At 45.9% G+C, this 25,944-nt stretch overlaps 2 protein-coding genes across 3 annotated transcripts; one reads left to right on the top strand and one right to left on the bottom strand.

Annotated features, from left to right (window-relative positions):
* Positions 1–8,023: 8,023 nt before the first annotated feature.
* Positions 8,024–10,388, bottom strand: COX19 (cytochrome c oxidase assembly factor COX19). Of its 2 annotated transcripts, none has more exons than XM_014869938.2 (3): positions 10,174–10,388; positions 9,940–10,051; positions 8,024–8,866 (listed from the first exon to the last, which is right to left on the bottom strand). In XM_014869938.2, exons 1-3 carry the CDS (start codon positions 10,253–10,255, stop codon positions 8,779–8,781), a joined length of 282 nt encoding a protein of 93 aa, XP_014725424.1. In that variant the 5' UTR covers positions 10,256–10,388; the 3' UTR covers positions 8,024–8,778. The 2 variants fall into 2 exon arrangements, with proteins under 2 accessions (XP_014725424.1, XP_088030474.1); XM_088174348.1 differs by having other exon boundaries at positions 8,388–8,866; positions 9,813–10,051.
* Positions 10,389–17,148: 6,760 nt separating this feature from the next.
* Positions 17,149–25,534, top strand: LOC106849381 (cytochrome P450 2K4-like). The gene is made up of 9 exons (XM_014869947.2): positions 17,149–17,675; positions 19,827–19,989; positions 20,153–20,302; positions 20,587–20,747; positions 21,209–21,382; positions 21,913–22,054; positions 22,605–22,792; positions 23,274–23,415; positions 23,795–25,534. The coding sequence occupies exons 1-9, from the start codon at positions 17,478–17,480 to the stop codon at positions 23,980–23,982; spliced, it is 1,506 nt and encodes a 501-aa protein (XP_014725433.2). The 5' UTR covers positions 17,149–17,477; the 3' UTR covers positions 23,983–25,534.
* Positions 25,535–25,944: the final 410 nt, after the last annotated feature.

The following is a 25,944-nucleotide window of genomic DNA, read 5'->3' as shown; positions in this document are numbered from 1 at the left end:
AGAGTGGGTATAGCTAGAAGGGAGGAATGCCACAGAGCAGAGAGCTCAGATCAGGGCAATTTAAAAAGTCTTGAACCAAAAATCCAATACTGATGCCAACTTTCTCTTATTTTGAGCAAATTGCTGTATGGAGCCTGTGGGATTGTTTTTGTGTGGAACAGGGACTAGTACATGTGGTTAGGATGTGTGGATTGAGCTGAAGAGGATAATGCAGGAGAAAATGATGTGAAGGTGGGAAAAGAACTGTGATGTCCTGTGTCTGCAGAGCTGCTCTGCACCTGCAGCAGCCCTCAAAGAAGACAAAGTATTGTGCACCTCTAAAAGTGTCTCACTGCAGAGTGATCTGCAGATCAGGGTTTCTTTCCATTTGCATAGTGGCTAATTCTATTGCAGCCCAGTGTTACCAGTGTGAAAAAAAAAAAGAGAGCCCCTTGCTCCTATGATTTGACAGTCAGATACCACCATGCAAACCAGACCACAGAGATCCTGCAGGGAAGCAGAATTGGGGAGAATGAGGACAAGGGGGGTGTTCAGACCAAAACCTCTTTTTTTTAGATTTCTGCTACACCCTAGGGCTGATCACTGCTCCCTCACCGCCATGCTGCCACAAAACTTCTCCAACCACCAGCTCGTCATGTGCTCTGGACACACTTTCAGTTTCCTTTCTGCCTGCCTCTGGCCAGCAATGGGCTGGTTTGGGGGTCACTACATGGCTGCAGGGGCTGCTTAGTTGCTCAGACAGCATGGTTGGGAGCCAAAATACATCTGAGAGAGAGAGAGAGGGTGTAATTGATGGCTTGAAGATGTTGGATATTGTATGTCTGCTCCACGGCACCTGGGGAAATCTCAATGTAAGATAAACAGCTCTGCAACAGTCCTGTTGTTGCACCAAACCCATTTCCTATGATGTAAAATATGACATGGAGGGGGCAGCTGAGGGAATTGGCTCCATGGCAGCTGCAGTGAACCAGATGGAGCAATGCTGATTTCTACTGTCCAATGACAGGCTCTTTTCTGTGCACAGAGGGGATGAAATTAGTCCAAGGAAGTCAACAGTTCACCTACATCTGTGGTAGCCCACTGCTTTTAGCACTATTCCTGATTTATCCTAATTGAAAGACTTAGGCCTGTGGAATCTCTGTATGGAGAAAGCCAACATGTGTGTGGTGACATTCATACATCAGGGGATCAGCTCCTCCAAAAAAAGTCAAAGTGATTATTCAGAGCTGGACGTCATCAATTCAGTCTGAGTCAGAGACACAGCAGGACAGGTTTGGTGTGCAAACAGCAGGGCAGCACTTATCATGGAAATTACTTTTGCTCAATTCCAGTAATTTAATTTCTTCCTGGCTCAAATGGCTCATCCTTCCAGGTACAGCTTGGAGACATTCAGGCAGAAGGCTGAGCTGTGTGATGTCATGTTCCATGGTGGACACTGAAGTGATCCACCCACCTGCTGCCACCTCTGGGTGCTGGGAAGCAGGGGCTGCTCCAACCAGGGACACAGAGCAAAGGGGATGATGGAGAGGCTACAGGCAGGACCACAGGACAGAGGGGCTGAAGCCCAGCACTTCACTTCTGGTCTGGAAGTCTCTGCAGCAGAGCCTCAGAAGAAAAAAGAAAAACCACTTTAAAAGGGCACAGAAGAAGAGAGGAAACAATGCAGTTATTGGCCCCAGTGGTCAGCCTCGTGTCACAGACTGCTGCCTTCAGCTGCTGGTCCAGCTCAGGCAGCACATCCCCTTCTGTAGCATTGCTCAGCTGTCGTTTGAATAAAGCAGTAGGTGGAAACAAAACTGTGTTTTTTCTCTAGAAAGAGATAAAAAATGATGGCCTGAAGAGAGCTGCCAAACAGCTGGAGATGGTAATTCAGCCTCCCCCCAATTAACTTTGTCCACAGAAAGTTGAGGGCTGTGTCCTACCCTTCCTCTGCCTGCTGATAAGATTGTTTAAATGTCACTGTATGCCTCCTAAAAGCTCCCAGAACACTGAGATACAGAGCATGCTGCTCATTTATCTGTTTATTTCACTATGCTTTGCCAAAGAATATCAGCAAAGAATTAATTAACAGCAATTATTTCTAGCAACAACAGAGCAGCCGTGCTCCAGAAGCCATGAAAACAACATCATGAGACCCCTGTGGCCAAAAAGCCTTTCTAAACAGGTGCAAAAATAAACAATTTTATAGCAGGGTATAAAAAGAGCCCAAGCCAGGGTGGGGAATGGCAGGAGAGCAGCCATTTCAATGGCTGAGTTGGAGCAGTAACCCAGGTGACTTTTGTGAAGGAGCCTTAATAAACGAACCAGAGCAGAAGCACCGACCTGAGTGAAGAACCAGCAGGACCAGGTTATTGCTGCCATAGAGGGTTTACTACACCCATCACCCTGTGTTAATAGTGCTGCTGAAGTGATTTACTGTCCCAGTCAGTCCAGCCGATTAGAGCTGTGATCTAAAGTACAGCCAGCTCCAGTTTCAGTGATAAACATCACCCCCCTGCCTATTACTTGCTAAAATAAGCTGAAATAAAGCCATCAATCCAGACATCTCTGTGCTCAAATGAGTCCTTCTAGCTGGCACCACCACACCTGCAAGTCTCCTGCCATGCCTGCTAAAAGGATGGAGGTAGATGTTCCAAACACGCTCTCATTTTTCACCTGCCTGGTTCTTATTCAGCAGCCAGTGAACTCAGCATCTCTGTCCCTTTGACCAGAACCTGCACCTCCTGTCAGCACAGCCCTGCAGTGACCCAGTTCCTGTAACACCTCTGTGCTGCCCTTGCATAGCCTGAGCATCTTCCCTCACACAAGGTCAGGATGCAGCTCCTGCCAGAGATGCTCCCCTCCGTGCTGCATCCTGGTTGTTGGCAGTGGACAGTCCCTCTTTTCCACCAGACTCTGCAGCACAGTTTGGGGTCAGGGGAAACGAAACTAAACCCCACACTCCACCCACCTGTACCACTCCCACTGATGTCTGTGCACACAGACTGTTCACTCCTGATCCATGGCACTGCCTCTGCTCTCCCATGCAGATCCTGCTCTGGGATTGAGCTGCACGGACACAGCAGACCTACACCTCTGGAGCAGACACAAATTGGAAAGCATAGAGAAGGGGGACAGGTTTGTGCTGCCTTAGCAACCACTCCGAGCATGCACATGAACATGGGAGATGTGCCAAACAACAGGCACACCCCAGAGCCTGTGCTCTGTACGGGCTGGGGGATGAGGACAAGGCTAAAGACAACCTGCTTAATCCAGGGGGTGAAGTCAGCACAACTCAACTCCACCCCCACGCTAAAGAGCAAAAGCCAAGGGAGGCAACCTCAGCCCCAGCAAGGAGCCAGCCTCATTACACCCCTGGGATTTCCTACTTGGGGCTTGCTCATGGGGCTGTGAAGGCTCATTTATCACTTATCATGGGGGGGATTTTGCTCTTGCCTGGTTCAGCATCCTGAGTTACCAGCAATTTTCTCAGCATTGATCTGATCCACAGCTTCTCTGAAATCCTGAGTGGCAGAGGGATTTTTTTTTTCCCCATCTGGGTCTGCCTGCCCAAAAACTGACTTCCTCAGTGTGGTGAAATGCTTTTCCATCCAGCCAGCCCTGCTGCCTGGGGCTGTGAGTGCAACCCAGAGAGGAAGAGCCCTAGGTAGATTGGCAGCAGATGGCTGCAGCACACAGCATCACATCAAACCCTCAGGGCTATCCTGGTGTCCCAGATTCAGTGGTGCCATCATTCTTCTGCCTTGCCCACTAAGGAGAGATGCTTCCAAACCCTGCTGAAAACATGGTTTAATAACAGAGAAATGTAAATTGTACAGACACCACGGGGCCTGACTCCCTCACAGAGCACCCCCTCCCATGCTGCTGCCTTCTCACGTGCTCCCCTTGTTCAGCAGCTCTGCAAGCAGGATCAGAACTGGGTGTGTGAGCAGGTTCTTGCTGAGCAGAGCTTGCTAGCAGCAAGAAAACTAGAAATCCTCCAGAACTCAGAGCTGTCATCTCCCTTAAGGTTACTAAACTAGGCAAAGGACTCAGCTGCCCAAAGGGGCTGCAGAAGCACCCCCACCACCTGCTTTTTAGACCCATCAAGGTGAAGTGAAAAGCCTGGGTCCTTCTGTCTCCTTGCTTTCCTCACTCCCCTGCTCTTTCTTTGCCAGGCTGCTCCACCACTGCTCCTATCCGAGTTTACCACCATTCATAAGGACCTGGACAGAAAAGTATCCACAATGCAAGGTGGTTTATGGTGTTGCTCATTGCCAGGCAGCAGGACACTTGGCCAGATGGATCCCAATATCCCTCCCACAGCAGTGGGAACCAACCTCACTCTGTGTGGGAAGAGCTGCTTGTGCAGACATCCCACTGGAGGTGGGGAAATGTGGGACACCAAGGGCTGGATTCAGCTCACCAGACTTGATCAGCTGAACTGTTTTACCTCACAGAGAACTGTGGCCTTTGCTGGGCTATATGGTGAATGCCAGCTTGTCATTCAGCCAAACCCAGCAGGAGTCAGCAAGCCTAAGATTGATGCACCTGCTAATGCAAATTCCAAAATCTTCTGGATAATGAGAGAGAGCAAAAGCATCAGAACCTCTAGGGAGAGCCATAAAAACCTGTCCCTGTATCATCATCAGTTCCAGGAAACAAAAAATGGATCAAGGTCTATCAAGTCCCCTGCACACACTCATTGGACTTCTAGGTGACTTTCTATGAAGCTCCTATTTTGAGCAGTGATCAATTATGCATTTCAAGCCATATGGCACCTTCATTCCAGAAGGAAGGCATTTCGTCTTCAAATGTGTAAGCTAGAAAATCTGCTGCATCCTGACAAAAAATGCAACATTGCCAGTTACTCACAGAAGCAGAATCATTAAGAAAAAGAAAATAAAAACAGGGTAAGTTTAATCAGATGTCCATTTTTCATTGAAATACCCTTGAAAAGGATTGTACCCTTGTATTTCCACTTCCAGTCTTTTTTTAAATTAGTCTGAGCCAGAGCTTTTTTGTGGGAAACTTGATATAATATACAACATTACCAATTTAGCAGAAGGATCTCTTCCAGCATGGATCTCCTCCAGGCACAAAAGCACAAAAGCACCAAAGCCCTCCGGACAGATATGCTACCAGACATGACAGCAGTCCTGCACACTATCAGAAGTATCATTCCCATCCCAGGAATTATGGATGAGAAATGTAGAAAAATACTGCTCTCCAGTGGAGCCAGAACATCCAAAGCACTTCTCAGCAACAAGTGATGCTCCAGACATTGACATTTTTTATATGGCAGCAGGCTGTTCCTTCTCTGACAGCCTCCTCCAGCCCAGGTTTCATTCCAGAGGATCAGTGAAAATGGTGCTGCCTCTCAGTTCTCTGCTTGGAATGAGACAACAACGAGGTGAAATTTAAGAGCTGCTTTAACTCATTGCCCCTCACCTGATTCAGCCAAAACCAAAGACAGCAATAAGCAAAAGGTGATTTGATTGCTGCCCCAAAGGGCAAATAATCACCAGTAACAATGTGTTCTTCCGAGGAAACCAAGCTGGTGACCACTGACCATAAGTGTAATACTCAGCCACAAGGAATTCCTTAGGCTTGAAGCCAGCAGGACAAACTGGGGAGAACGCTTTGGGGAATGACCAAGCGTGAAGGTCACAGCCACACCCACTGCGTGCTCTGACTGCTCACAGCCCCAAACATTCACCCCATAGGTGCTGACAGCTGTCACCCTCCTGCTATGCCAGGTATGTCCTTGCAGGTGGCAGAAGCAGCAACAATCCCTCCTCAGCACTGAGGCACGGCCTCATTGTGCTCCAACAAAGGACTTTGGACCGTGGCCCATTTCCAGAGGCTCTCTTTGCACAGGCTTTTCTGTGAAAGCACACCCAGAGCTCTGGAAATGTTTATTAAACCTTTTCTTCCTGGTTCTGCAGGTCACTGTAGTTGTTTGGAGAGATACACCTAGAGCTCAAGGTCTCCCAGGAAGATGTTACGATGGTTAACTTGCAGCAATGTTCTCTCTGTAAATAACCGCTGTGATCAAGGTTAAGCTCTTTGTGGTTGAGTGGATTTTAATCTGAGCAAAGAATGTGTGGGCAAAGCTCTGCTGATCCAGAGCCCTCCGGGGATTCCCTGGGACCAATCCCAAGCAGCTGGGTGCCTCATTAGGGTGTGAATGAGGCTTTGCTGCAGAAAAGCTAAAGAAAAGACAATTGAAGCTCCCTGGCTTATTGATTTCTATTGTGATGGTAACAGCTCACGTAGATCTTCACTCCAACAGTCATCACTTTCTCCTGCTTCGGGCTATCCCTTCCACACCCGGGCAATTACATCCAGGCTGGCAGTCTGTACGTCAATCCCAGCTGATTCCCAATGGTTTGCCTGTCTCCAAGTCGCAGGATCTGTCAGCAGGTGGAGCTTCACGGCGGAGCTGGCACGGGCACCTGGCAGGCTCCTCACAGGAAGATTGATGCACTCCCACAGCACAGCAGCTCATCAGCTCCAAACAGCTCCACCAAGAAATCAGTGCCCCTGACAAACTGCCTCCCCTGGAGCACACACACCTCAGCCCAGCGTTTCCAGAATACAGATTTTTCCCAATGTGGTGGCAGGCTCCTGGAGAAGTTCCTCCTCGGCCTGGGCACAGAAAAGCTGGCTATGAACCTACTGCTTTCGTTTGGCTTATACCCCACTGCCAGTTTAAAGGAACACCAATGTGGATACCACTAGCAATACTAAAAGAGGTTTCAAGTGGAAATATTTTAATTCATTATTTGTATCTTGGCAGGAACTAACTGAAGAGCATTCTGGGAACTCGCCCAGATGACTCAAGTGTTGCAGGGACTTGTCCCCTTGAGAAAGTTGGGAAAACTGACCCCAGGTCTGGCACTAATGGCTTTTTTCCCACCACTTCTCAGCTGCATCAGATCTCAATGCCTGATATCCCCCAGCAGCTCTGAGCTTCCCTTAAAAGCTCCACCAAACATATTCTCTTCTGCAGCCAATGCTTATAGCCAGGACAAATGTGCCTCTGCCCATTCCCTGAATTTTCAGCTATTCCACTCACAGCTCTCTTCTTGTCCTGGCACGAGGGGACAGCAGCTGACTCACTGTGCTGGGAAGCAGGATGAGACGTGCCCATGGATCTGGACAGGAATGTGATCTTAGGGCTGGTGAAAGGTGCAAACCTCTCACCTCCACAGTCTTGTTAGGGTGGCAATCACTCCACACCTCACAAACTTTGTAACAACCTGGAGGACAGAGCTGGCATCAATGTCTCAGGAAAACACACCCGAACTGCTGAAGGAACTGCTTGGCCTAAACCACGGGCAGAGCAACAACCAAAAAATGAAGCTACCACTGACAACAGCTCAGATTACTCCTCCACCACTGGTGGGTTCTTTCAGACCTACCAGGAATTCACTTTCCCTTTCAATATTCAGGGAGCACAGAAGCATGAAATTTGATTTCTTTCTTCTGAAGATGCTGGAGATTATTTTAATTCTAACTTGGTATTGCTAAAAGAAAGCTCTTATTCAGTGGTTTAATATAATGTCTTTTAGTATCTGTTGCAGCAATACAATCTCTGCTTTCTTTCCTATAAATGTACTAATCTCACCAAAGGATATAATTTGAAGAGTAGAATCAAGTGGAATAAAAATACGCAGCAGCAGGGAAATGTCCTTTTCAAACAGGAACCTGCTCTGAGCTATGTGCACTCTGTTCCATCAGATTAGACAGAACAACAATTTAAATCCCAGCCTCAATGATCAGCATGAAGAGCAGAAAATGTTCCTTCACCCTTCCCTGGAACTCGGTATGAGCAGATGCACAGTGGAGAGAGGGAGAAGCAGAAGCAGACAGCAGGGGAGGTGAGATGTATCAGAAAGGGGACACCAAATAACGAGGGAAGCTTAGAGAACTGCCTTGGCAGAGAGAGCCAGATACACAGAGAAATGATTCACTGGGTTAAAAACAAAAACAAAGCAGCAGGGATAACAGGGCTGAACATACAGTGGGAAACACAACAGAGGATTTACAAATTTATTGCCTGCTTGAAACACATTTCTAGGGGGCTAAGAGGCCAAATTATTTCTGCTTGAACTCAACACTGATTAAGAAAGACTTCAACTGCATTAGAACATGCAAGAGAAATACCACCATTCCCAGTTAAATGATGAAAAAATAGGTGAACACTGCTGGCACAGTAAATAAAGGCAGAATCACTCCCTGACTGGTGTCTGGAACTAGAAATACTCTCCCAACAATGACAGAAGATGAAATGACTGAAAAAGCACCACACCCCAAGTACCCCCACAGGACCCAATGTCTTCCATAGCAGGGTGGGACCACCCCAGGGATGGGGACTAATGCCAGTATTTAATAAATAGCAATTTTAAAGTATAACAGCTTTATTTCCACCTAGCAAGTAACTGCTGTGAGCATATCAGTACTGCCCACACAAGATTAATCAGTAGTTCAAGACCTACAGAATAAAGGATTGTTTGGTTTGGGTTTTGTCCTCTTAAAATAAGATTTCACTGTTCTTAGACATGGAGAACACTTTGGGCTATTAACTGTCTTGCCTCTAGAGAAATTAAAGAAGTTAAGAAATACTTGACCAAAGTAGACATTTAAAGAAAAACCTTATTTTAGGAAGATTAAATTTTGGAAAAAAGGTTCTTTCAGGAAACACTTCCTGTTGCAATATGAACAGAATGTACAATATGTACTACATTCAGAGTTATGCTTTTCCCTCATGAAGGGCAAAGCTGTCTGTCTTCATCACGACTTTTCAGGTTTTTCTTCTGATTTCTCGTTTATCAGGTCTTTAAATCCCAATTTTTCCAGTGGTTCATTAGCCATAAGTTGCCTAAGTAAAAAAGAAGAAAACAACAAAAAACATTATAGAGAACACAGCCTATAACCAAGAGAACAGCAGCATTTTCTATTTCATTTACCCTAAACAGATCCAAAACACCTATACAGAGTGACTGCTGTTTGACAAGACTTCAGAAAATTCACTTTAAGGAAAGCAACATTCAGTGATTTTTTCCCCCCTCTTAACGGTGGTTTTCCAATTAAACTTGTTATTTCCCCATTTTAGGTACTGAGTAAGAGTGTAGTCAGAAACCAACTTGTCTCCTGGTTATCTTTAATTAACACATTGCATAAGAGCTTCCTAAAATTCTACCAATGCCATTTACATTTTCAAGTGAATCTAGTTTAGAACAGCCTTTGTGGTGCCACTGGAGTTTGCTGTAGTGATTTTCATGCTCGATTTTGATTTGCAGTGTACTTTCCCTAGATACAGGGAAATTTGAGCATTTTTCGAAGTTCCCTGACTCACCCTTGTACAGGAAGCAATGCAAAGCAATGCATGAATGGAAACATCCCTGGAAAACCAATCACCAACACTTTCTTCACTTGAACTGAGGTATAAAAACTTTTAACTTGCCTGCTTGAAACATATTTCTAAAGGGCTAGCAGGCCAAATTATTTCCGCTTGAACTCAGCATTAATTAAGACTCAACTGCGTTAGTGTATGCAAGAAAAATACCACTGGCTCTGAAAATTCATTGTTAGGTTATACTCAACACTTGTAGGCGTCTTGAAGACAGTCAGCAATTATTGCGAAGGCTGTGAAGAAGGTGAGCAAAGTATGGGCTATAAGTTAAAAGTTTACCTCGTAACCACAGCTGAAAACAAACAAACAAAAAAGCTTCACCCTGGCCGCAGTGCAGGGTGGAAGCTGCTCGGGTCTCGCTTGTTATCCCACCGTATGGGCTGGATAACATGGAAACCACAAGGCAGCTAACCTGCAGATGCCACACAGAGCATCTATTTCCTTCAAGGACAAAACTTCCTGTGTGACAGCGGGCTCCCTTGCCCTGCTGGCCCCGCAGAGGGCTCCCCGCTGTCCCCGGGCGCGGCGGGGTCACTCGCCTGTCCATGCGGCACTCCAGGTAGGCCATGGCGCTCTGCCGGCAGGCCGCGCTCTCGTAGCCGCTGTGGCGGAGACACTCCATGAACCGCTCCTTGAAGGCGCTGCACTCCCCTGCAACACACAGCGAGGGCCGCGCTAGCGCCGCGCTCGGGGGTGGGGGTGGTCGTGGGCCCGGCCCGGCGGGGCCCGGCGGGGCCGCGGGGGAGGCCCGGCGCTAGGCCGCGGTACCGCACCGAAGTGATCGAGCGGGAACGCGCCCTTGTCCGGCGGCCGCGGCGTGAAGCTCTTGCTGCTGAAGTTCATGGCGGTGGACATGTCGGTGCCGGGGGTGGGGACACGGAGGGCCCGGTCCCTGCGGTCACTCTGTGGTCACTCCCGGTTCCTCCGGTCACTCTCCCGCCGCCGGGGGGAGCCGCGCACCGAGCGCACCGAGCGGGGCTCACGTGACCGCCGCCGCACGGAGAGGGCGGGGCCGCGCCGCCGCGGGAACGGCGTGGGCGTTGCTGTGGCAACCGGAGCGCGGTGCGCGTCGCCATGGAGACGGCGCCGCCGCCATGTTGGGCCAGGCCTGGGGCGGGAGGGTCACTCCCGTCCCCGCGTCCAGGGCTCCGACAGACCCTGGGAAATACACACATTCCTCCTCAGGAAACCCGTGCCACTGTCCACATTCCCTTCCGAATGCTCCGGGTGTGCTCTGGGTTGTTCTGTGCAGGACTTTGGTGATCCTTGTGGGTCCCTTCCAGCCCAGGATACTCTGGGATTCCATAGGTCTGTGATTCGTTCTGTGAATGGGTGGCTGTGATGGTCGTGGGCTGCCTGTCTGTGCAGGGACCCGGAAAAACGGTGTGTCCTTGGCATCTGGACATTGGGACATGGAGGAGGAAAGAGCCAAACTTGGAGACTGGCATCCGCAAATCCCTTCATTCAGGATCCAGCCTTGTCCAATCTTTCCCTTTTCTATGCAGGGCTGAGACCAGGCTCCTCCTTCCCTTCTGCCCGAAGAATAAATTCCTCACCTGCCACTGCTGAGCTCTAGTCTTGCCTTAAACACCCATTTCTGGACACAGCTCTGGCTGTCCTGTGATCCCAGAGCCCTGGGAATGGCACTGGCAGGAAGGCAGGACCAGCTTCCTTAGAAACCCAGCAGGATTTTGGATGGGCCGTCCCCATTCCGCTCAAACATCAGCCATCAGTGGTTCCTCATTCTCATTAATCTACACAGTTTAAGTTGTGCACAAACCTTATGGTACAAGCCCTGAGTTATTTTGTACCTCCCACCAGCACTGGGAGAACCCATGGGTTCCCAGCATGTGGCGTAAACGCTGGCGACAACAATAAAACCAAGGGGATGTTGGCAAAAGCTTGAGAAATGGTGAACTTCCAGATCCTCAAGATGTACCACAAAGAAAAACGCTCCTTTTGCCTGCAGGTTTACAGCACAAACTCTGCAGATTCACAATCTTCTGAAAGGAGGATGAGAAATCGCTTTAATTTAACTCACCAAGTGTTAACTGTGGATTATGCTGGCATTTTTTCTTCTTTGCCCATAGCTGCAATTGGTTTAAGACAGTATTTTATCTTTCTTAAGTTGATTTTCTTTTAATTAAATGACTGAGCTAAGCAGAAAGAATTCGAGGCTGGGAAAAAAAAAGAAACAAAATAGCTTCAATTTTTAAGGACAGCCATTATGGAAATATTAACTACAGCTCCATTTAAAGTGTCTTTTGTTTATGCTTTGATTGCTTTCTTATTACAGTATTGAAATTGTAAATGGAAAATTACACCATGTTCTATTACATAAGCAACTGGTTTGCACAGCTTGAAATATAAGATTTTATTACTAGGTTTTCAGGGATATGAACAATAGATGGGTTTTATTATACAGTAAATAGCACTTTTCCACTTGACTTCATTATAACACTTAATGGTAAAAGGGAGATACTCCTCTATCACAAATACATGCAGCAAACTGTCTCCCAGATTTCAGACGACCAAGCAGCAGGGAAGTAACTTTGGTTTATCTGGGCAAGTTTAACTGACATGTCAAAGCACTTGATTTTAGCAAACTGCCCAAATTACATTCCTTACTTTCTGTCACAGTGGTCGAATTGCTGGTTTCCCATGCCATGAAGGAAGAAGCCAAAGGAAAAAGATGTGCAGAGATCCCACAGTGGAATTGTTCCCAGGCAGACAGCACCAGCCCTTTGCAGTTCTGTTTAACATCTTTACCAATGATCGGGTGCACCCTCAGTAAGGTTGTGGGTATTAGGACAATTCACTTCCCCAAGCATTGCCACAGGCTGCCCAGGGCAGTGGTGGAGGCCCCCTGCCTGGAGGTATTTAAATGCCACATAGATGTGGCATTTGGGGACATGATTTTAGTGGTGGCCTTGGCAGCACTGGGGGAACAGTTGGGCTCAATGATTTTCCAACCTAAATCTTTCTATGATTCTCTGCAAAGGCTACATCAACTTGCTGTATTTGATGGTATCTTTTTTTTTTTTTAATTTACATATATGTTAACTTAGGGTCTTTGGAGTCTTAAATGTTGTAGTTACTCAAATTCAGGTCAGGTATAGTAGCAGGTGTTTGGTTATGATTACTTAATGTTTTTATTGCAAATGCCAGTTGTATCTTCTAGAATTTCCTTTAAAGGTACAGGTTGTTATGCAATCTATTACATGTGCTTTACCAATTTAGGATCTATTTTTCCCAAGGAGATCAAATGAAACCCCCATTAGATAATCATTGTCAAGGAAAAAACCTCATTTATGGATTAAACCAACCAGTTCCAAAAGAACTCAACAAAAAAGAGCCACAAAGAGCAGTGCCACATACAGAGAATTAAATGCTTTTCACATGTTATCTTTCAAAGAAATGGGAGACTTTGAGAGCATCAGGGAAATCTGAAATTGCTGTTTCAGCAAAAGGGTGCCCATTGTACAAGAGAGATGAGATAATTCATAGTGTTTTACAGGATCTCTAGTCTGAAGTCCTGAGCCCTTGTCAAAAATTAGAATGCTCAAATTAGAAGACTTCCCAAACTAGGGAAAATCTTGGCTCTTCCCCTTTCAAGTTACACAGCTTGATAGTCTAAAAAAGAAATAAAAATATTCTGCTTGAAACAGAGCTTTTCATCATTAATTACGGACTGAAGTAACATTTAAAACTGTTCTTTTCCAATTTTGTCAGATAGTGCTGAAAACTTATTCCACTACTGGTGTTTATCCATCAGCTGGACAAACATCTCCTCAGAAGGAATTATTATACACTCACCATTACTTTCTGGAAGCACCAAATTGAATAATACTTCAGAGAAGAACCTTTATTCTTTTTTACGGGCAGGGAAACGTCTGTGACTTCCATTATTTTCTCTCTCTCACCACGCTGCCTCTTTTTAGAGCCTGCAGACTCAAATTATCAGGTAGTTAATTGGAAAATAATTTATTGACAAGCCATGAAAGGCTTGGAGTAAAGCACTAGGGGATTTCATAGCTTTACTTGGGATAGCTGCAGGAAATTAATGAGCTGAACAAGACCAAGCACATTCAGATGCTGGAATTTGTGCCCTTGAGACTGCTGTTCCCAGCCCAGGCACAGGCACACCTCAGAGAAACATCCTTCCAGGATCACTCATTCCTATGCCTCACCTTCACAAGGCAAGCACGCCGCCAGCTCTTACATAAGGCCTCTTGCTCCATCACTGCCACAGGCTGTTGTAAACCATTTTTCTCCCTTTTAATCCAGGTTCCTAGACTAGCAAAAATGTAGAATATTGCCAGAACAGTCTGGAGAATGGGGATTTCTGTTGTGGATGATTAATGAAATATTATTGTTTTGCGCTTACAGGGAAATTGTAGTTTCGTGCCAATAAGGTCAGGGCCTTAATATGTTATGTGCTCTATAAAGATGTACAGAGTGATAGTTTATTTTCTGTTATTACTGAGCCAAAGCCTCATCAATTTAGAGAAGACCTTGTAGAAGCAGCAATGCTGCACTGAGAGGTGAAACAAACCATCTTAAATTGCTCATTGCAATTCTGGTGCATTTAAATCCACATCTCCACCTGCATCAAAATGGGCCCAGAAGTAAGATGCTGGGACCCTGCTTCTGTAGATACCAACTAATCATGATAGGCCTCTAATTTCTCTTGGATTAATACAATTTCTGCAATATGTTGTTGAGAGAGACAGAAGCCAGAGACCCAGAATAAAAAATCCTTGGAGCTGTGTTGAAGAATTCAATTTATCGGCTATATTTTGAAAATCATCTCTTTATAACCCAACCTGCTCAATACTCACCTCCCAGGTCAGGCTGCCTCGACTGTAAATGTAGATCTGGAAGATCATGGTTCTAGCTACAGTTACAAGGGATTTTATTGCAAATCTTTTTGTAGATATGCATATTAAAAAGTACATTACCAGCACCAAAGCCAAGGATTTCCCATGTGTTTTCTCACTCATGAAGGAATGGCATCTATTCAGTCCAAGAAGGAGGCTTTTAAAAGCAACAAAACTCCCAAGAATGGTAAATGCTTAACACAAACGGGAAATACTCTCACCTTAGGCTCTGCACAAGGACAATGCACTAATCTTATGCACAGATTTTTTTATTTTCTTCTCCCAGTAACCAGACTCATCACATATAATCTTTCAACTCAGAATACAGGGGAAAAAAAAATAATCAGGAATCTCTTTTTAAAAAATTGCCATTAAATAAAGATTAAAAAAATATTTTTTCAGGAGTTTTTCTTCCCAAAGTAGGTTTTCAACTCACACTGATTTGACAGATGAATGAAAAGAAATTAAAGAGTCATTTGTATAAAAATGAGCAAAGTTAACAATTGAGATAATGATCACTACCCTGTAGTGATCCTGTAGAAATAAAGATTTGCAGGGTGGGAAGAAGTGGGTGTAGTCCAATAAAGCAATGCAGTAATGATGAAAAATTGAAAGAGGTCAGAGTCGGAAAGCTTTTGATTTCTTTTTGCACTGGCATTTGTCAAGGCAAGCAAAATCCATTAGCAAGGAGCAGCCTGAGTTTTAACACATCTGGGTCTTTAAAAATGTTAATGTTTAATGGGGTGTGCTCAGGCTTTATATATCCCTGATAACAATGCATGGCTGATAGGCATCTCAGGCAGCTGTAAAGCAGTGGCTGAGCCTTGCAAGGCACACAAGCAGTTGGTGTTCACTCTCATGGTTTATGATGTTATCAGCAGTCATTGACTGAATTACGGCCTCATAACAACTCTTTCCCTGCATTATCCTGCAGTTACTGTAGCTCTGTTAACCTGTGTCCCATTAGAAAGTGATGTGACCTTCTCCAGATGAGCACACAGGAGTTACTGTGGTGTTTAAGTGCAGGCTCACTTTCCAGGAGGAACTGATGAGTCCCCTGAGCTGTGCCCACCAAGTCTGCTCACCTGAAGGTGGTTCTGCCTCAGGCTGGCAGAAAGACAAAGACGTGAACTGGGAGTGGCGTGGGATCCTCACCTGTGAGCCTGTGGCTGTAGGCTGTGTTCAGAATTGCACACTGGAAGCCCAGGGATGTGAGGACGAAATGGGAGTGAGAGCATCACACTGGCTTTAATTTGAAACGGCAAAGATTCCCTCCCTCTGGGGGGCTCATCTATCATTTCTCACAGGGAGTTATCCCAGCAGGCTGCAAGTCCATGGGCTCTCTACTTGAGAAAAGGTCTCACCCTGTATTGTCACCACAGACTGAAGTCCTAGGGAAGGTGCTTTTGCTGGCTCTGGCAGCAGCCAGCTCTACTCCAACAGAGCCCTATGTAAACAGCAACAGATTTCCTCCTTTAGTACCCAACTGGCCTCCCACAGGGGTTTTTCCCTCCCTCTTACTGCACATTCTAAAGTCTCAGGAGTCCCAGTAGTCACACCATTTGCTCAGAGAAGAATCTGGTAGAACAGGATATTCTTGGAAATGTCTGGGAGAGGAGGGTACAGACCAAGACCTCATAGCTCTGCAGAAAATCTTGAGACGGACGTGACCATCCATTGCCCTCCTTTCTTTGCCCGCTCTGCCTGGTCCTCTTCTGCACAGGAAAGTTCCCCCTTGTGAAAAACTCCACTCCTGTAACAAGCCTTGGAGAGCAGGCAGACGTGCAGGCACCTTTTTCATGTCAATCTAGTTAGAGTTTATTGATTCCCCTTGCCTTTGGCTAATGTACTTTTATTATTATTAATAAATAATCATCATTTTTCCATCAGTGTAGCCTGCACCCAGGAGCCTTGGAGAATTCTAGCAAAAGAGTTATTAAACTAAAGATTTCTAAAGGGTTGAACAGCAGCACAGCCCAGTAATCTGCCAGAATCTGCAACTGGGGAGTAAAATATCCCCACTGGAGATTATGGGATAGAGCATCAAATCAGCTCCTTCCCCCAGAGCCACCGTTTCTACAAGTGGCTTCCTGTTCTTGGTCACTTCTACTTCCCCTAAGGATGCAGAGGGTGGGGGTGGCTCTTGGAACTGTCACCTGGGCAGGTGGGCTCTTGCAGGACCCTGCCCTGGCTTGGGACATGACTCAGTACCTGCAGGGCCAGAACTGCTGCCATGTGCTCCTCCTGGCTGGCTCCTCCTTGGCAGCAGCTGCCCAGGCAGCCTCCATCCTCTGCCTGGCCAGCTGCAGAGTCTGATCCTGGCTCCTCCCAAGTTCCAAGGATTCAGGATCTCTTTCCCAATCTAGGCAGGGTTGCCTGCAGGGGACGTTTCTCACAGAGGATTGCAGGCAGCTGTTCAAAAAGAGAGAGAATCATCACCAATTGCTGAGCCAGGCATGGCCATCCAGACACAGTTCTCTGAGCAGTAAACTGCCAAATAGTGACTGAGGTGGTTTCAGCATTTTGGAATTTCTGGTAGGGGATGTTAGGGACAAAGACAATAACAATGCTAGCAATAAAAGCACTGATTTGCTCAAGGAGGTATTTTAGTGGGGTGGCAGGAAAGCAAAAAGAATCAGAACTGTCACCTGTAAATAGATCTGCTCCTGCCAGCAATCTTGAGTTAGCACATCCTCATGCAACCACCATTCCAGCCTCTCCGTGGTCAGTCTTGTCCTCCCTGAGGGCTTGCTTGCCAGGTGCACCCTGGGCTATGCATTATTGTGGGCTTTTCCTCCTGTGTCTTGTTTCCTTCATTACATCACCAGTGGTCCAGCTGAGTCCTGTGACCTGGCACAGTGACAGCAGTCCAGCATGGGTCTTGTCCTTGAGTTCTGACCCTGAAATCACATGGAGAACAACACACCCATAACACAGATCTTCACTGGAAAACAAACACCTCGTCCCAGTGTTGTGGATGAAATAAGAGCTCCAGATTATGATAATCCATGGTTCAGAATAAAAGAGGGTGTTTTATTTGGCAGGAAAATGGAGTACATCTGGTCTAAGTGGACATAAACAAGTCAGCAGAGCCTTTTACTCTGTGTAAAGCCACTTCCCCAGAAGGTGTGTTCAGGCAAGGACAGCAGGGCTATAAAGGGACCCCAAGATGCTCAAACCCTCACCTGGCTTTGGACATGGCCGTGCAGAGTTTCCTGCAGTACGTGGGCTCCAGCTCGCTGCTCTGTCTGGCAGCAGGGCTGTTTGCTCTCCTTTACTTTCTCTCCAGCTCCAAGAAGTCAGTTTGCAATCTGCCCCCTGGGCCACGACCTCTTCCTCTGATCGGGAACCTGAACGTGGTGGACCTGAAGAAGCCATTCCAGTCGCTGACAGAGGTAGGGGCTGAGCCAGCAGGCAGGGGCAAACATGCAATTCCTGAAATGAGAAATGCAGCTGGGGAAACAGAGATGTGGTTGTGTTTGTTTTGTGTGGAGGGCAGCAATGAGATGTGTGGCACACGGGCAGGCTGGCAGAATGACTTGACCTTCAGAGGTGCACACACACACACTTGTATTTCTATATATGAATACACACACTCTTTATACACACTCAAGCCTAGACCACCCACCCCTTGCAATCCACTCCAAATTGTTGGTGTTTTGAGCCCTTCAGAGGCTGCAGGTAAAAGACTTGAGTTGGGCCAGGCTGCTGCCATCAAGAGATGTCTCACTGCCACCAGACCTCTAGGAAGGATGGGTGGATGGAAGGGATGAAGCAAGAAAAGATATCATCCCCACAGCAGAGGTAAAGGGGATGTCCTATGCACACCTTTTCCCAAAACTTATTGTATCTCTGCAATGCAAAGCACAACTCTGCCTCCCCAGCCCTCCCCCTGCACACACTGCCCAGGGTGGCTGAGGTCTTGATGCATGGATTTTATATGTCTAGCTAAACAAATTGCATTTTCTTACACAGCTCCATGGTTACTTACATTTCTATAAGAGAAGAAAAAAAATGTTAAATTTTAAAAAGCCAGGAGCAATGTTTGTTTCAGAAAGTGTCTGCTGTATTCCAGTAGGGACCTGGGGACAATTCAGTGGGAATTCAGATTTTATCTGGTTGCTGTAGAGACAGTTGAGGTGCTGTGAGAGACCTGTCACATGTCCTGTGTGTGTGCTGCTTACTGGACACTATGGTGGGGGAAAGCTGGTCCCCAGAGAGCTCCTTCATCCACTTGAACACCTGCAGTGAGAGGGCAGTGCAGACATTGCAATCCTCCAGTTATCTGTAGAAGAAAGGCCATCCTGTGTTGCCAAAGAACATAATTCCTACAGCAGGTACACAGTGCTCATCTGCCTTGATTTATGGGGCAGAGGATTGTGTAGAGATCAGTTCTGATGGACTTCTGGTCCTGAGCTCCCCTCTGATTCTGGGTATGTTTGAGGATGTTGGTATGAAAATATTTATGGGGGATTTTATGGTACAAACGTCACATGACAGAACCAGACTAATTTCCTATAATCTACCAAGAAGCTTTATTTGGGCTTTCAGGCCTGCCACATCCAATACTTGTGCTGCTGAGTAAAACCAGAGTGGATGCCAAGAAGCACTAATGCAAGGAGATGGCCAAAGGAAGGCTCGGAGGCAGCTGTGATTCCCTGCCCCTGGGCCTGCCACACTCTCTGTGAGCTGCCAGGGATGAAAGAACCAGTGCTAATGTTATCTCCCAAGCTGTCAAACCACTGTTTGATGAAAACAAATTCAATTTGTCTGGCGTAATAACAGGAGCTGCTTCTAATCTGAAATTCAATTTGTGGAATCTATCTAATGCATAGAAAATGGTAACCCAGGCATACCAGAAACAAGAAGACATTTGGAGTGGATGGCTTGCAGTGTGTTTAAAAGAAACCTAAAATACCAATGAACGATTATCTTGTGAAAGCCACCTTTCAGGATAAAAGATGATTCATTTTTAATTTGCTATAAAAGCCTAACACTCCTGTGACATTATCTACCAGAATATGCTTCCTAGTTGGATTCAAGTTTCTGGTGGCCAGCAAATAATTCTGTGATGACTGCAACACTACCCACCTTGCTGTAATTAGAGACAAGTGCTGTCCTGAAAGAAAGAGTTATTGTCTGGGTTTGTTTTTGCAGTGTTTGTGGCTCCAGCCTCAAAGGTGTGTGCACACCCGCTTGCCTCAGGTCAGCAGCACTACAATAAACAGGTCTGCCTCCTCCAGCATTCTCTAACCAGCCTCCCAAGGTGGTATTGCTGGCCTGTTCCTGCAGAACACCACAGGAATGCAATGGCACTTTATTGACTGCCCTGATAGGAGCAGCGATAGCAGACACCTTGTTGTGCAAACAGGGTGCAAGCAGAGATGCTGGCAATCGATAGCTGTTGCTCACTGCCTGAATTACAGCAGCACCTGGAGACATCAGGCAGGGCTGGGAGGCTCCTTTTGGTCTAGAAATCACCTAGAGTGGCCAGTACTAGTGTTTGAGTCCACATTTTGAATGAACATTTCTATTCACCTTGACAGCTCTCCAAGATATATGGCAACGTCTTCACGGTGCATTTTGGACCCAGGAAGGTCGTGGTACTCGCTGGATATGAAACCATCAAGGATGCCCTTTCAAATCATGCTGAAGAGTTTGGAGAGAGGGCAGAAATACCCATATTCAGGAAAATGACACAAGGAAATGGTAATTGGAGTTTTGCTTGGATAAATTTTGTCTCTGTTCATCATATTCTCACAGCAGAGAGTACTATCCTCTTACAGATCATTTTTTGTGATCTTAGGAAGTACTGGTTGTAAGAATGTTTATGAACCACAGGTGCCAGAAGGATGTTACATGTTTATTTTAGGCATAGCATTCAGCCATGGAGAGCTATGGAAAACTATGAGAAGATTTACCTTGTCCACACTGCGAGATTTTGGAATGGGAAAGAGAACCCTTGAGATCCGAATCCTGGAGGAAGTAAATTCCCTTATCAAATATTTTGAATCCTATCATGGTGAGTGTCAAGTCTTTCCTCCAGAGACAGAGAACAGGTCTAGCAGAACAATAAAGATTAATGAAAGTTTAACTCTGAGCAAATGGTATCTCATGGTTAAAGTTCAGCATAGAGTGCAGTAGGTTATTGAACCAAGGCCTTAAAACACTGAAACAGAATTCCCTGCTATGAATTCTGGGTGGGTAATGAGTTTTCTTTGGGACCTCAGGACTACATTTCCATAGGAAACCAGACTGAAATGAGCATAGTCATTTTGTCATTTGTTTTCATTGCTTGAAATACAGGGAAACCATTTGATACAAAAATGATAATCAACAATGCTGTATCCAATGTCATCTGCTCTATATTGTTTGGAGAGAGGTTTGAATATGATGATCCAGTATTTCTAACTTTGCTGAAGCTGATAAATCAAAATACTAAGCTGTTGGGCTCCCCTATGGTGCAGGTAAGAGCTTAATTTTATGTTTCAGCTGCTAGGTTTTTTTGAGCTAAACAGTTCCCAGCATTTGTTCTCCTGGCCTCCCACATATTTCTTCTTTAGAATAAGAACATTATCAGCCAGTCATCCTGTACAGAACACATCTGTGGTTCTGTACCTGCAATGCACTGATTCCCAGGCTCCTGCACTTATGCTGTGAAGCTTATTAGTAAAAGAAAAAGAACCCCAAAGTCTTCACAAAAGGAGCAGCTTTACACTCTTTGAAGAGCAGCACAATCCCAAACCTGCCTCTTTGAGTTACAGAAAGAACACTCTATTTCTGCAGGAATGTAGAGCTCCTTAGACTGCAGAACAAGGGGAATTACAGCCTCAAATGCCAGGGCATAGAACAAGGGACCAGCAGTGTGATTTGAGATACCAGTAAGTGTTCAAAAATGCCAATTAACATTAACTCTCTTGCTCCACAGTTATATAACTTCTATCCATCCCTTGGATTTCTGTCTGGAGCTTCCAAGACTGTGCTACAAAATATCAGTGAATTGAATGCTTTTCTCCAGAAGCTCTTCCAGGAACACCAAGAGGAGCTTAATGAAAATGACTTAACAGGCTTTGTTGATGCCTTTCTGGTGAAGCAAAAACAGGTACTTTAAAGCTGAGTCCCAGTGTCTTTCTGTTCCCTTAGCTCTGAATTACTTAGGACTGGCCATCTGTCAGGGACTGGGAGTGAGTGGAAACAGAAGAACTGCAGTGAGCAGAATATATCAAAGCTCATACTCACACTGAGCTGTGCTGGATTCACTCATGGCCCCACTGGAACTGCTGGTTAAAGAAATTTAGTTGTTGAGACATCCACGAGGATGAAGTAAGTTCCCACTCAGCACACATAAAGAGGAGCTCATCCCAAACCTCCCTGCAAGAATGGTACAGTGATAAGCTGTGTTGCAGTAAATAAATTCCAATTTATTTGAATTATTTCTAATATCTAGACGTAGAGACTACACGTATGCTTGGGACCAGACAAATTCCACACAGCATAGGCCCTAATGCTAAAAGAATAAATGTTTAGTTTTCTAGCACATATAAAGTCACAGAAAGCTAAAATGCAGATAAAAATGGTGGCAACACAGTCACATATGGGTATCACTTGCTGTATTACCCACATGTTTTGAAGGAGTCAAAGAAACCACACACTGCATTCAGCAATGGAAACCTGATGTTTTCAACCCTGGACCTCTTTGCTGCTGGGACTGAGACTACATCCACAACTGTGCGCTGGGGGCTGCTTCTGATGATGAAATACCCAGAAATTCAGAGTAAGGAGGACAAGTCTCTTGTACAATTTATTGTTGCATGCTTAAGGCTTTGGTTGTGGAAGGGAGTGGAACTCATTCAGTGTTGCCTAGAGTAATTATTCTGAGTGCTCTGAGAGAGATAACAAGCGTTGACTTTTCAAAGGAATTTTATTCAGCTGAATTGCAATAAACCAGCCCAGCCAAGTGGGAGAGGCTAAGGGACAGCCTACAGTCACAGTAAAGCTCCCTCATCATTATTTACCTGCAGGCTATGGGCTTACGTCACTAAAGGTCTCCTCAGGAGCTGATTCTGATCTGGTTTCTGTTGAAGGTTATGGGGTAACAAAGGTGTGTAATGAGAGCCAGGCATGAGATGGACTATAGTGACTCCATTCAAGCTGCCTTAGCTCAACAGTAAACCTGGAAGAACCACACCATGCCCTGATTTATCCACTTCTGCCTTTCCCAGATATTTACAGTTTTCCCTCCTCTTCATCTCTGCCAAACTGGTAGCCATTTCAGTTGCAAGATGAGATTGTTATCAGCTTCTTAATCCTTTCCTCCCTCCAAGGAAAGATTCAGGAAGAAATGAACCATGTCATCGAACCAGGAGAGCTGCCCAGGTTGGAGGACCGGAAAAAAATGCCTTATACAGAAGCAGTAATACACGAAATACAAAGGTTTGCCAATATTGTCCCCATGGGCGTATCACGATCCACTCCCAGTGATGTGAATTTCCGAGGCTATGTGATTCCTAAGGTGAGCTCTGAGGCTGGCAGCTTATGCTGCACAGATTCCTCACAGTTTTCTTTAAAGCAGATGAAGAAATGCATAGATAACTAAAGACATATTGATGCATGGTTTAATCTGTGCTGTGACCCTTTGTCTTGGATCTAGGATAATTACTATAAACATACAATAGATTGTGGTCTGGTACAGTTGTTTGAATCATGATTAACCAAAGATTTAATTAAATCACACTGGTTTGAATCTTTTATGTCAAATGTGGAACCTCTACCCCAGCACCTTTGTTGAAAGATCTGACTCTGTAAGAAAGGAATGTTTTGTGGTCCAAAAATTAGAACAGCAGTTACTGAGAACAGACAGAGCCACGATGGGGCAGAGAAACATTCCCCAGTTCTATTCATGTCTTATTTGCCTCTTCACATTAGGAAAAATAACTCAGTCTTGCTCAAGTAAGGGAGTGATCTCTTCCATGAATTTCTTTGATCCCTTTCAGGGTACTGAGATTATCCCACTGCTGACCTCTGCTCTGAATGACGAGTTACACTGGAAAACCCCAGATCAGTTCAACCCTTCCCATTTCCTGGATGCCAATGGGAACTTCATTAGGAGAGAAGCATTTATTCCATTCTCCATAGGTAAGAGGGGCATGAGTGCAAAGCTAATGGCAATTCCCCCTGCTTTCATGAAAGTATGAAAGCCAGGGACACAGAACCTAGGGTAAGGGATTTCTGGTAATTTCTCCTGTCCACCATTGCTGTAGGTAACAACATCTTCTTTGGGAGAGACGGGAGAAATGTATTTACTCACAGTCACTGAACAATTTCACCTATCTACAGACTTCTGTGTAGTTTGAGACCAAACCAGTAGCACTTCTATTATATAGGGAGAAGGAAGGGAAAATTTCCTACCTAAGCAGCCTGCTCTTTCAGACTGCACCTCCAGGTTAGAAGGTCTCAGACATCAACACTAACAGCTACAGTGCTGATCATTAACTTCTCCCCTGGTTGTTTTCAGGACGAAGGGCTTGCCTTGGGGAAGGACTGGCCAAAATGGAGCTGTTCCTTTTCTTTTCGGGCTTGCTCCGAAAATTTGTTTTCCATCCCCCTCCAGGAGTGGATAAGTCAGACCTGGATCTCACTGCTGATGTTGGCTTTACCTTGACTCCCATGCCTCACCTGGTTTGCGCTGTGCCCTGTGAATGATCAGACAACACAGCATTAGAGTAGTGAACACTTCAAGCTTTAAATCAAATCTAGCTACAGTTGGGAAAAGCTGTCCCTGAGCTTTAGGGGAAGGAAGACATCAGGCACTGTTATTTTCTCTCATTCATGACATTCCCTCCAACAGCTCTTGCAATGTCTGTATAATGCAAACCCTTTGGACAGCTCTGAGTTGTGCTCTCAGAAACTCTGATTCATTCCTGGAACAGCACATCAGAGATGCTGTTTTCAGGACAGTTTGAAAGAGTGAAATGCCTTCAGACCTCCTCTATAGATAAAACCCATTAGAGCTCTCCCCTGACAACCTCTATGGGGAATTTCTCAGCCCAAAGTCCAAGCTCTATAGCAGAGCTGATTATCAATAGCCCAGCTGGAGACAAGAGACACTCAAAGGATCTGGAAATCTCCTCAGGATGGTTGTTCAGCTGAGCCTCAGACTGAGCTTCCATTGTGCGATACAACCTGCCTTATCTTTATTACACAGTCCCAGACACAAGGGTGTAACATGGGCTAATGCCAAGACCCAGGCAGGACAGCTATCAGGAAACATCTAAGTGGTTTGGGAAGTGGGTTCTTTCCAACTCACACCAGGCACTTCATGCTGAACAGCCCGTTTATGATGGGGCCAATTGAGCAGCTTTCCGCTTCTGTTAAGAAAGGCATTTCTACCACTCCCTCACCTCTCCTGGCTTCATGCTGGCTCTGGCACCTGTCCAATCCCTTACTGGGCCATCTTAGATCCCTAAACTGGCAGAAAATGAGCAGCCATGGCAAGGGAAGAGTTTCTGAATCAGTGTGGCTGAAGCAATAGCAGTGTGAGAGCAGTGGAGCTGGGGCTGGGCAGCAGCACTGCCACATCAGCCAGAGAGCTGGGACAGGCTCAGCCCCTGCTCCACCGGCACCTCAGCAGCTGGACTTGCTCTGTAGACCTTCTCTACCCTTCACAGAGAGAAAGGATCCTTCAGGGGATGAATCAGCTCCCATAAGGTTGATTCATTTCTCATTCTCTGCACTGACTGCAGGGTGAACCATCATCTACAGGCTCCTGATTCCAAACTTCAGTCTCAATTACCAGGTGTGTTGTGATGATTAGGCACAGTATTGTCCATTCAACTGAAAATGGGGCAGTTATGGTAAACCTACAGCATAAAACGAAAGTTACTGTCATCTAAAGCTGAGCTGTGCTGCAAATGGAAGGAAAAAAAGGAGACGGAATATGAAGGGATGACAAAATACGGCGGCCTCTGGCCAAGGCACTGACTCTCCTCACTAGCTTTAGTTCACACGACTAAAGGCAGCTCTCTAATAGTGATTCTGCACCTTCTACTTGCACTTGGGCAGGGGCTGTGCCACAGGCCCAGCTCCAGCTCCTGGGCACAGCTCAGGGAGTCTCAGCAAGCCCTGTGACAAGGAAGCCTCTGCTGCGCTTGCTTGCGTTTGTTTTGCTGTTGCTCTATTTGCAGTCTAACTGCTGCAAGCCTGACCTTATCACTTACTTAATCATTAAATATTTTGTTCTGTTGCTGTTGATCTATCTGGTGTGACAGTATGAAGTTGATTTCAGGTCAAACTGATAAAGCTGGGCTGCACCACTTTCAATATCTCTGCACGAGAGAGGTGAGCACAGAGATCCGTGGGCAGCCTGCAGCCACAACATGTTCAGCAGCACAAAGAGTGAGCAATACTCACAGCCACAAACACCTCAGTGGAAACAGCTGGATTTCTCACTCCAGAAAATCACAACTGCTATGTGAGGCAGGATGTGGCTCTGCAAGGCTCTCTGATGTGGCCTGTTCCAGTGGCTCCTGTGTCTCTTGCCCTTGCTTACAAAGCACCCATCACAGTAAAAGCCAGCAGGAGTTATCTGAGGCTGCACTGCTGGTCAAGAATGGGACTGGCAGGGAAGGTGCAGAGATTTTGGGGGATTTAAGTTAAAGGCTACGG

The sequence above is a fragment of the Sturnus vulgaris genome, chromosome 16, assembly GCF_052056855.1.
Source record: "Sturnus vulgaris isolate bStuVul1 chromosome 16, bStuVul1.hap1, whole genome shotgun sequence".
Taxonomy (NCBI): domain Eukaryota; kingdom Metazoa; phylum Chordata; class Aves; order Passeriformes; family Sturnidae; genus Sturnus; species Sturnus vulgaris.
The sequence above is the reverse complement of the archived record's forward strand: the minus strand, read 5'-3'. Positions and strand labels throughout refer to the sequence as shown.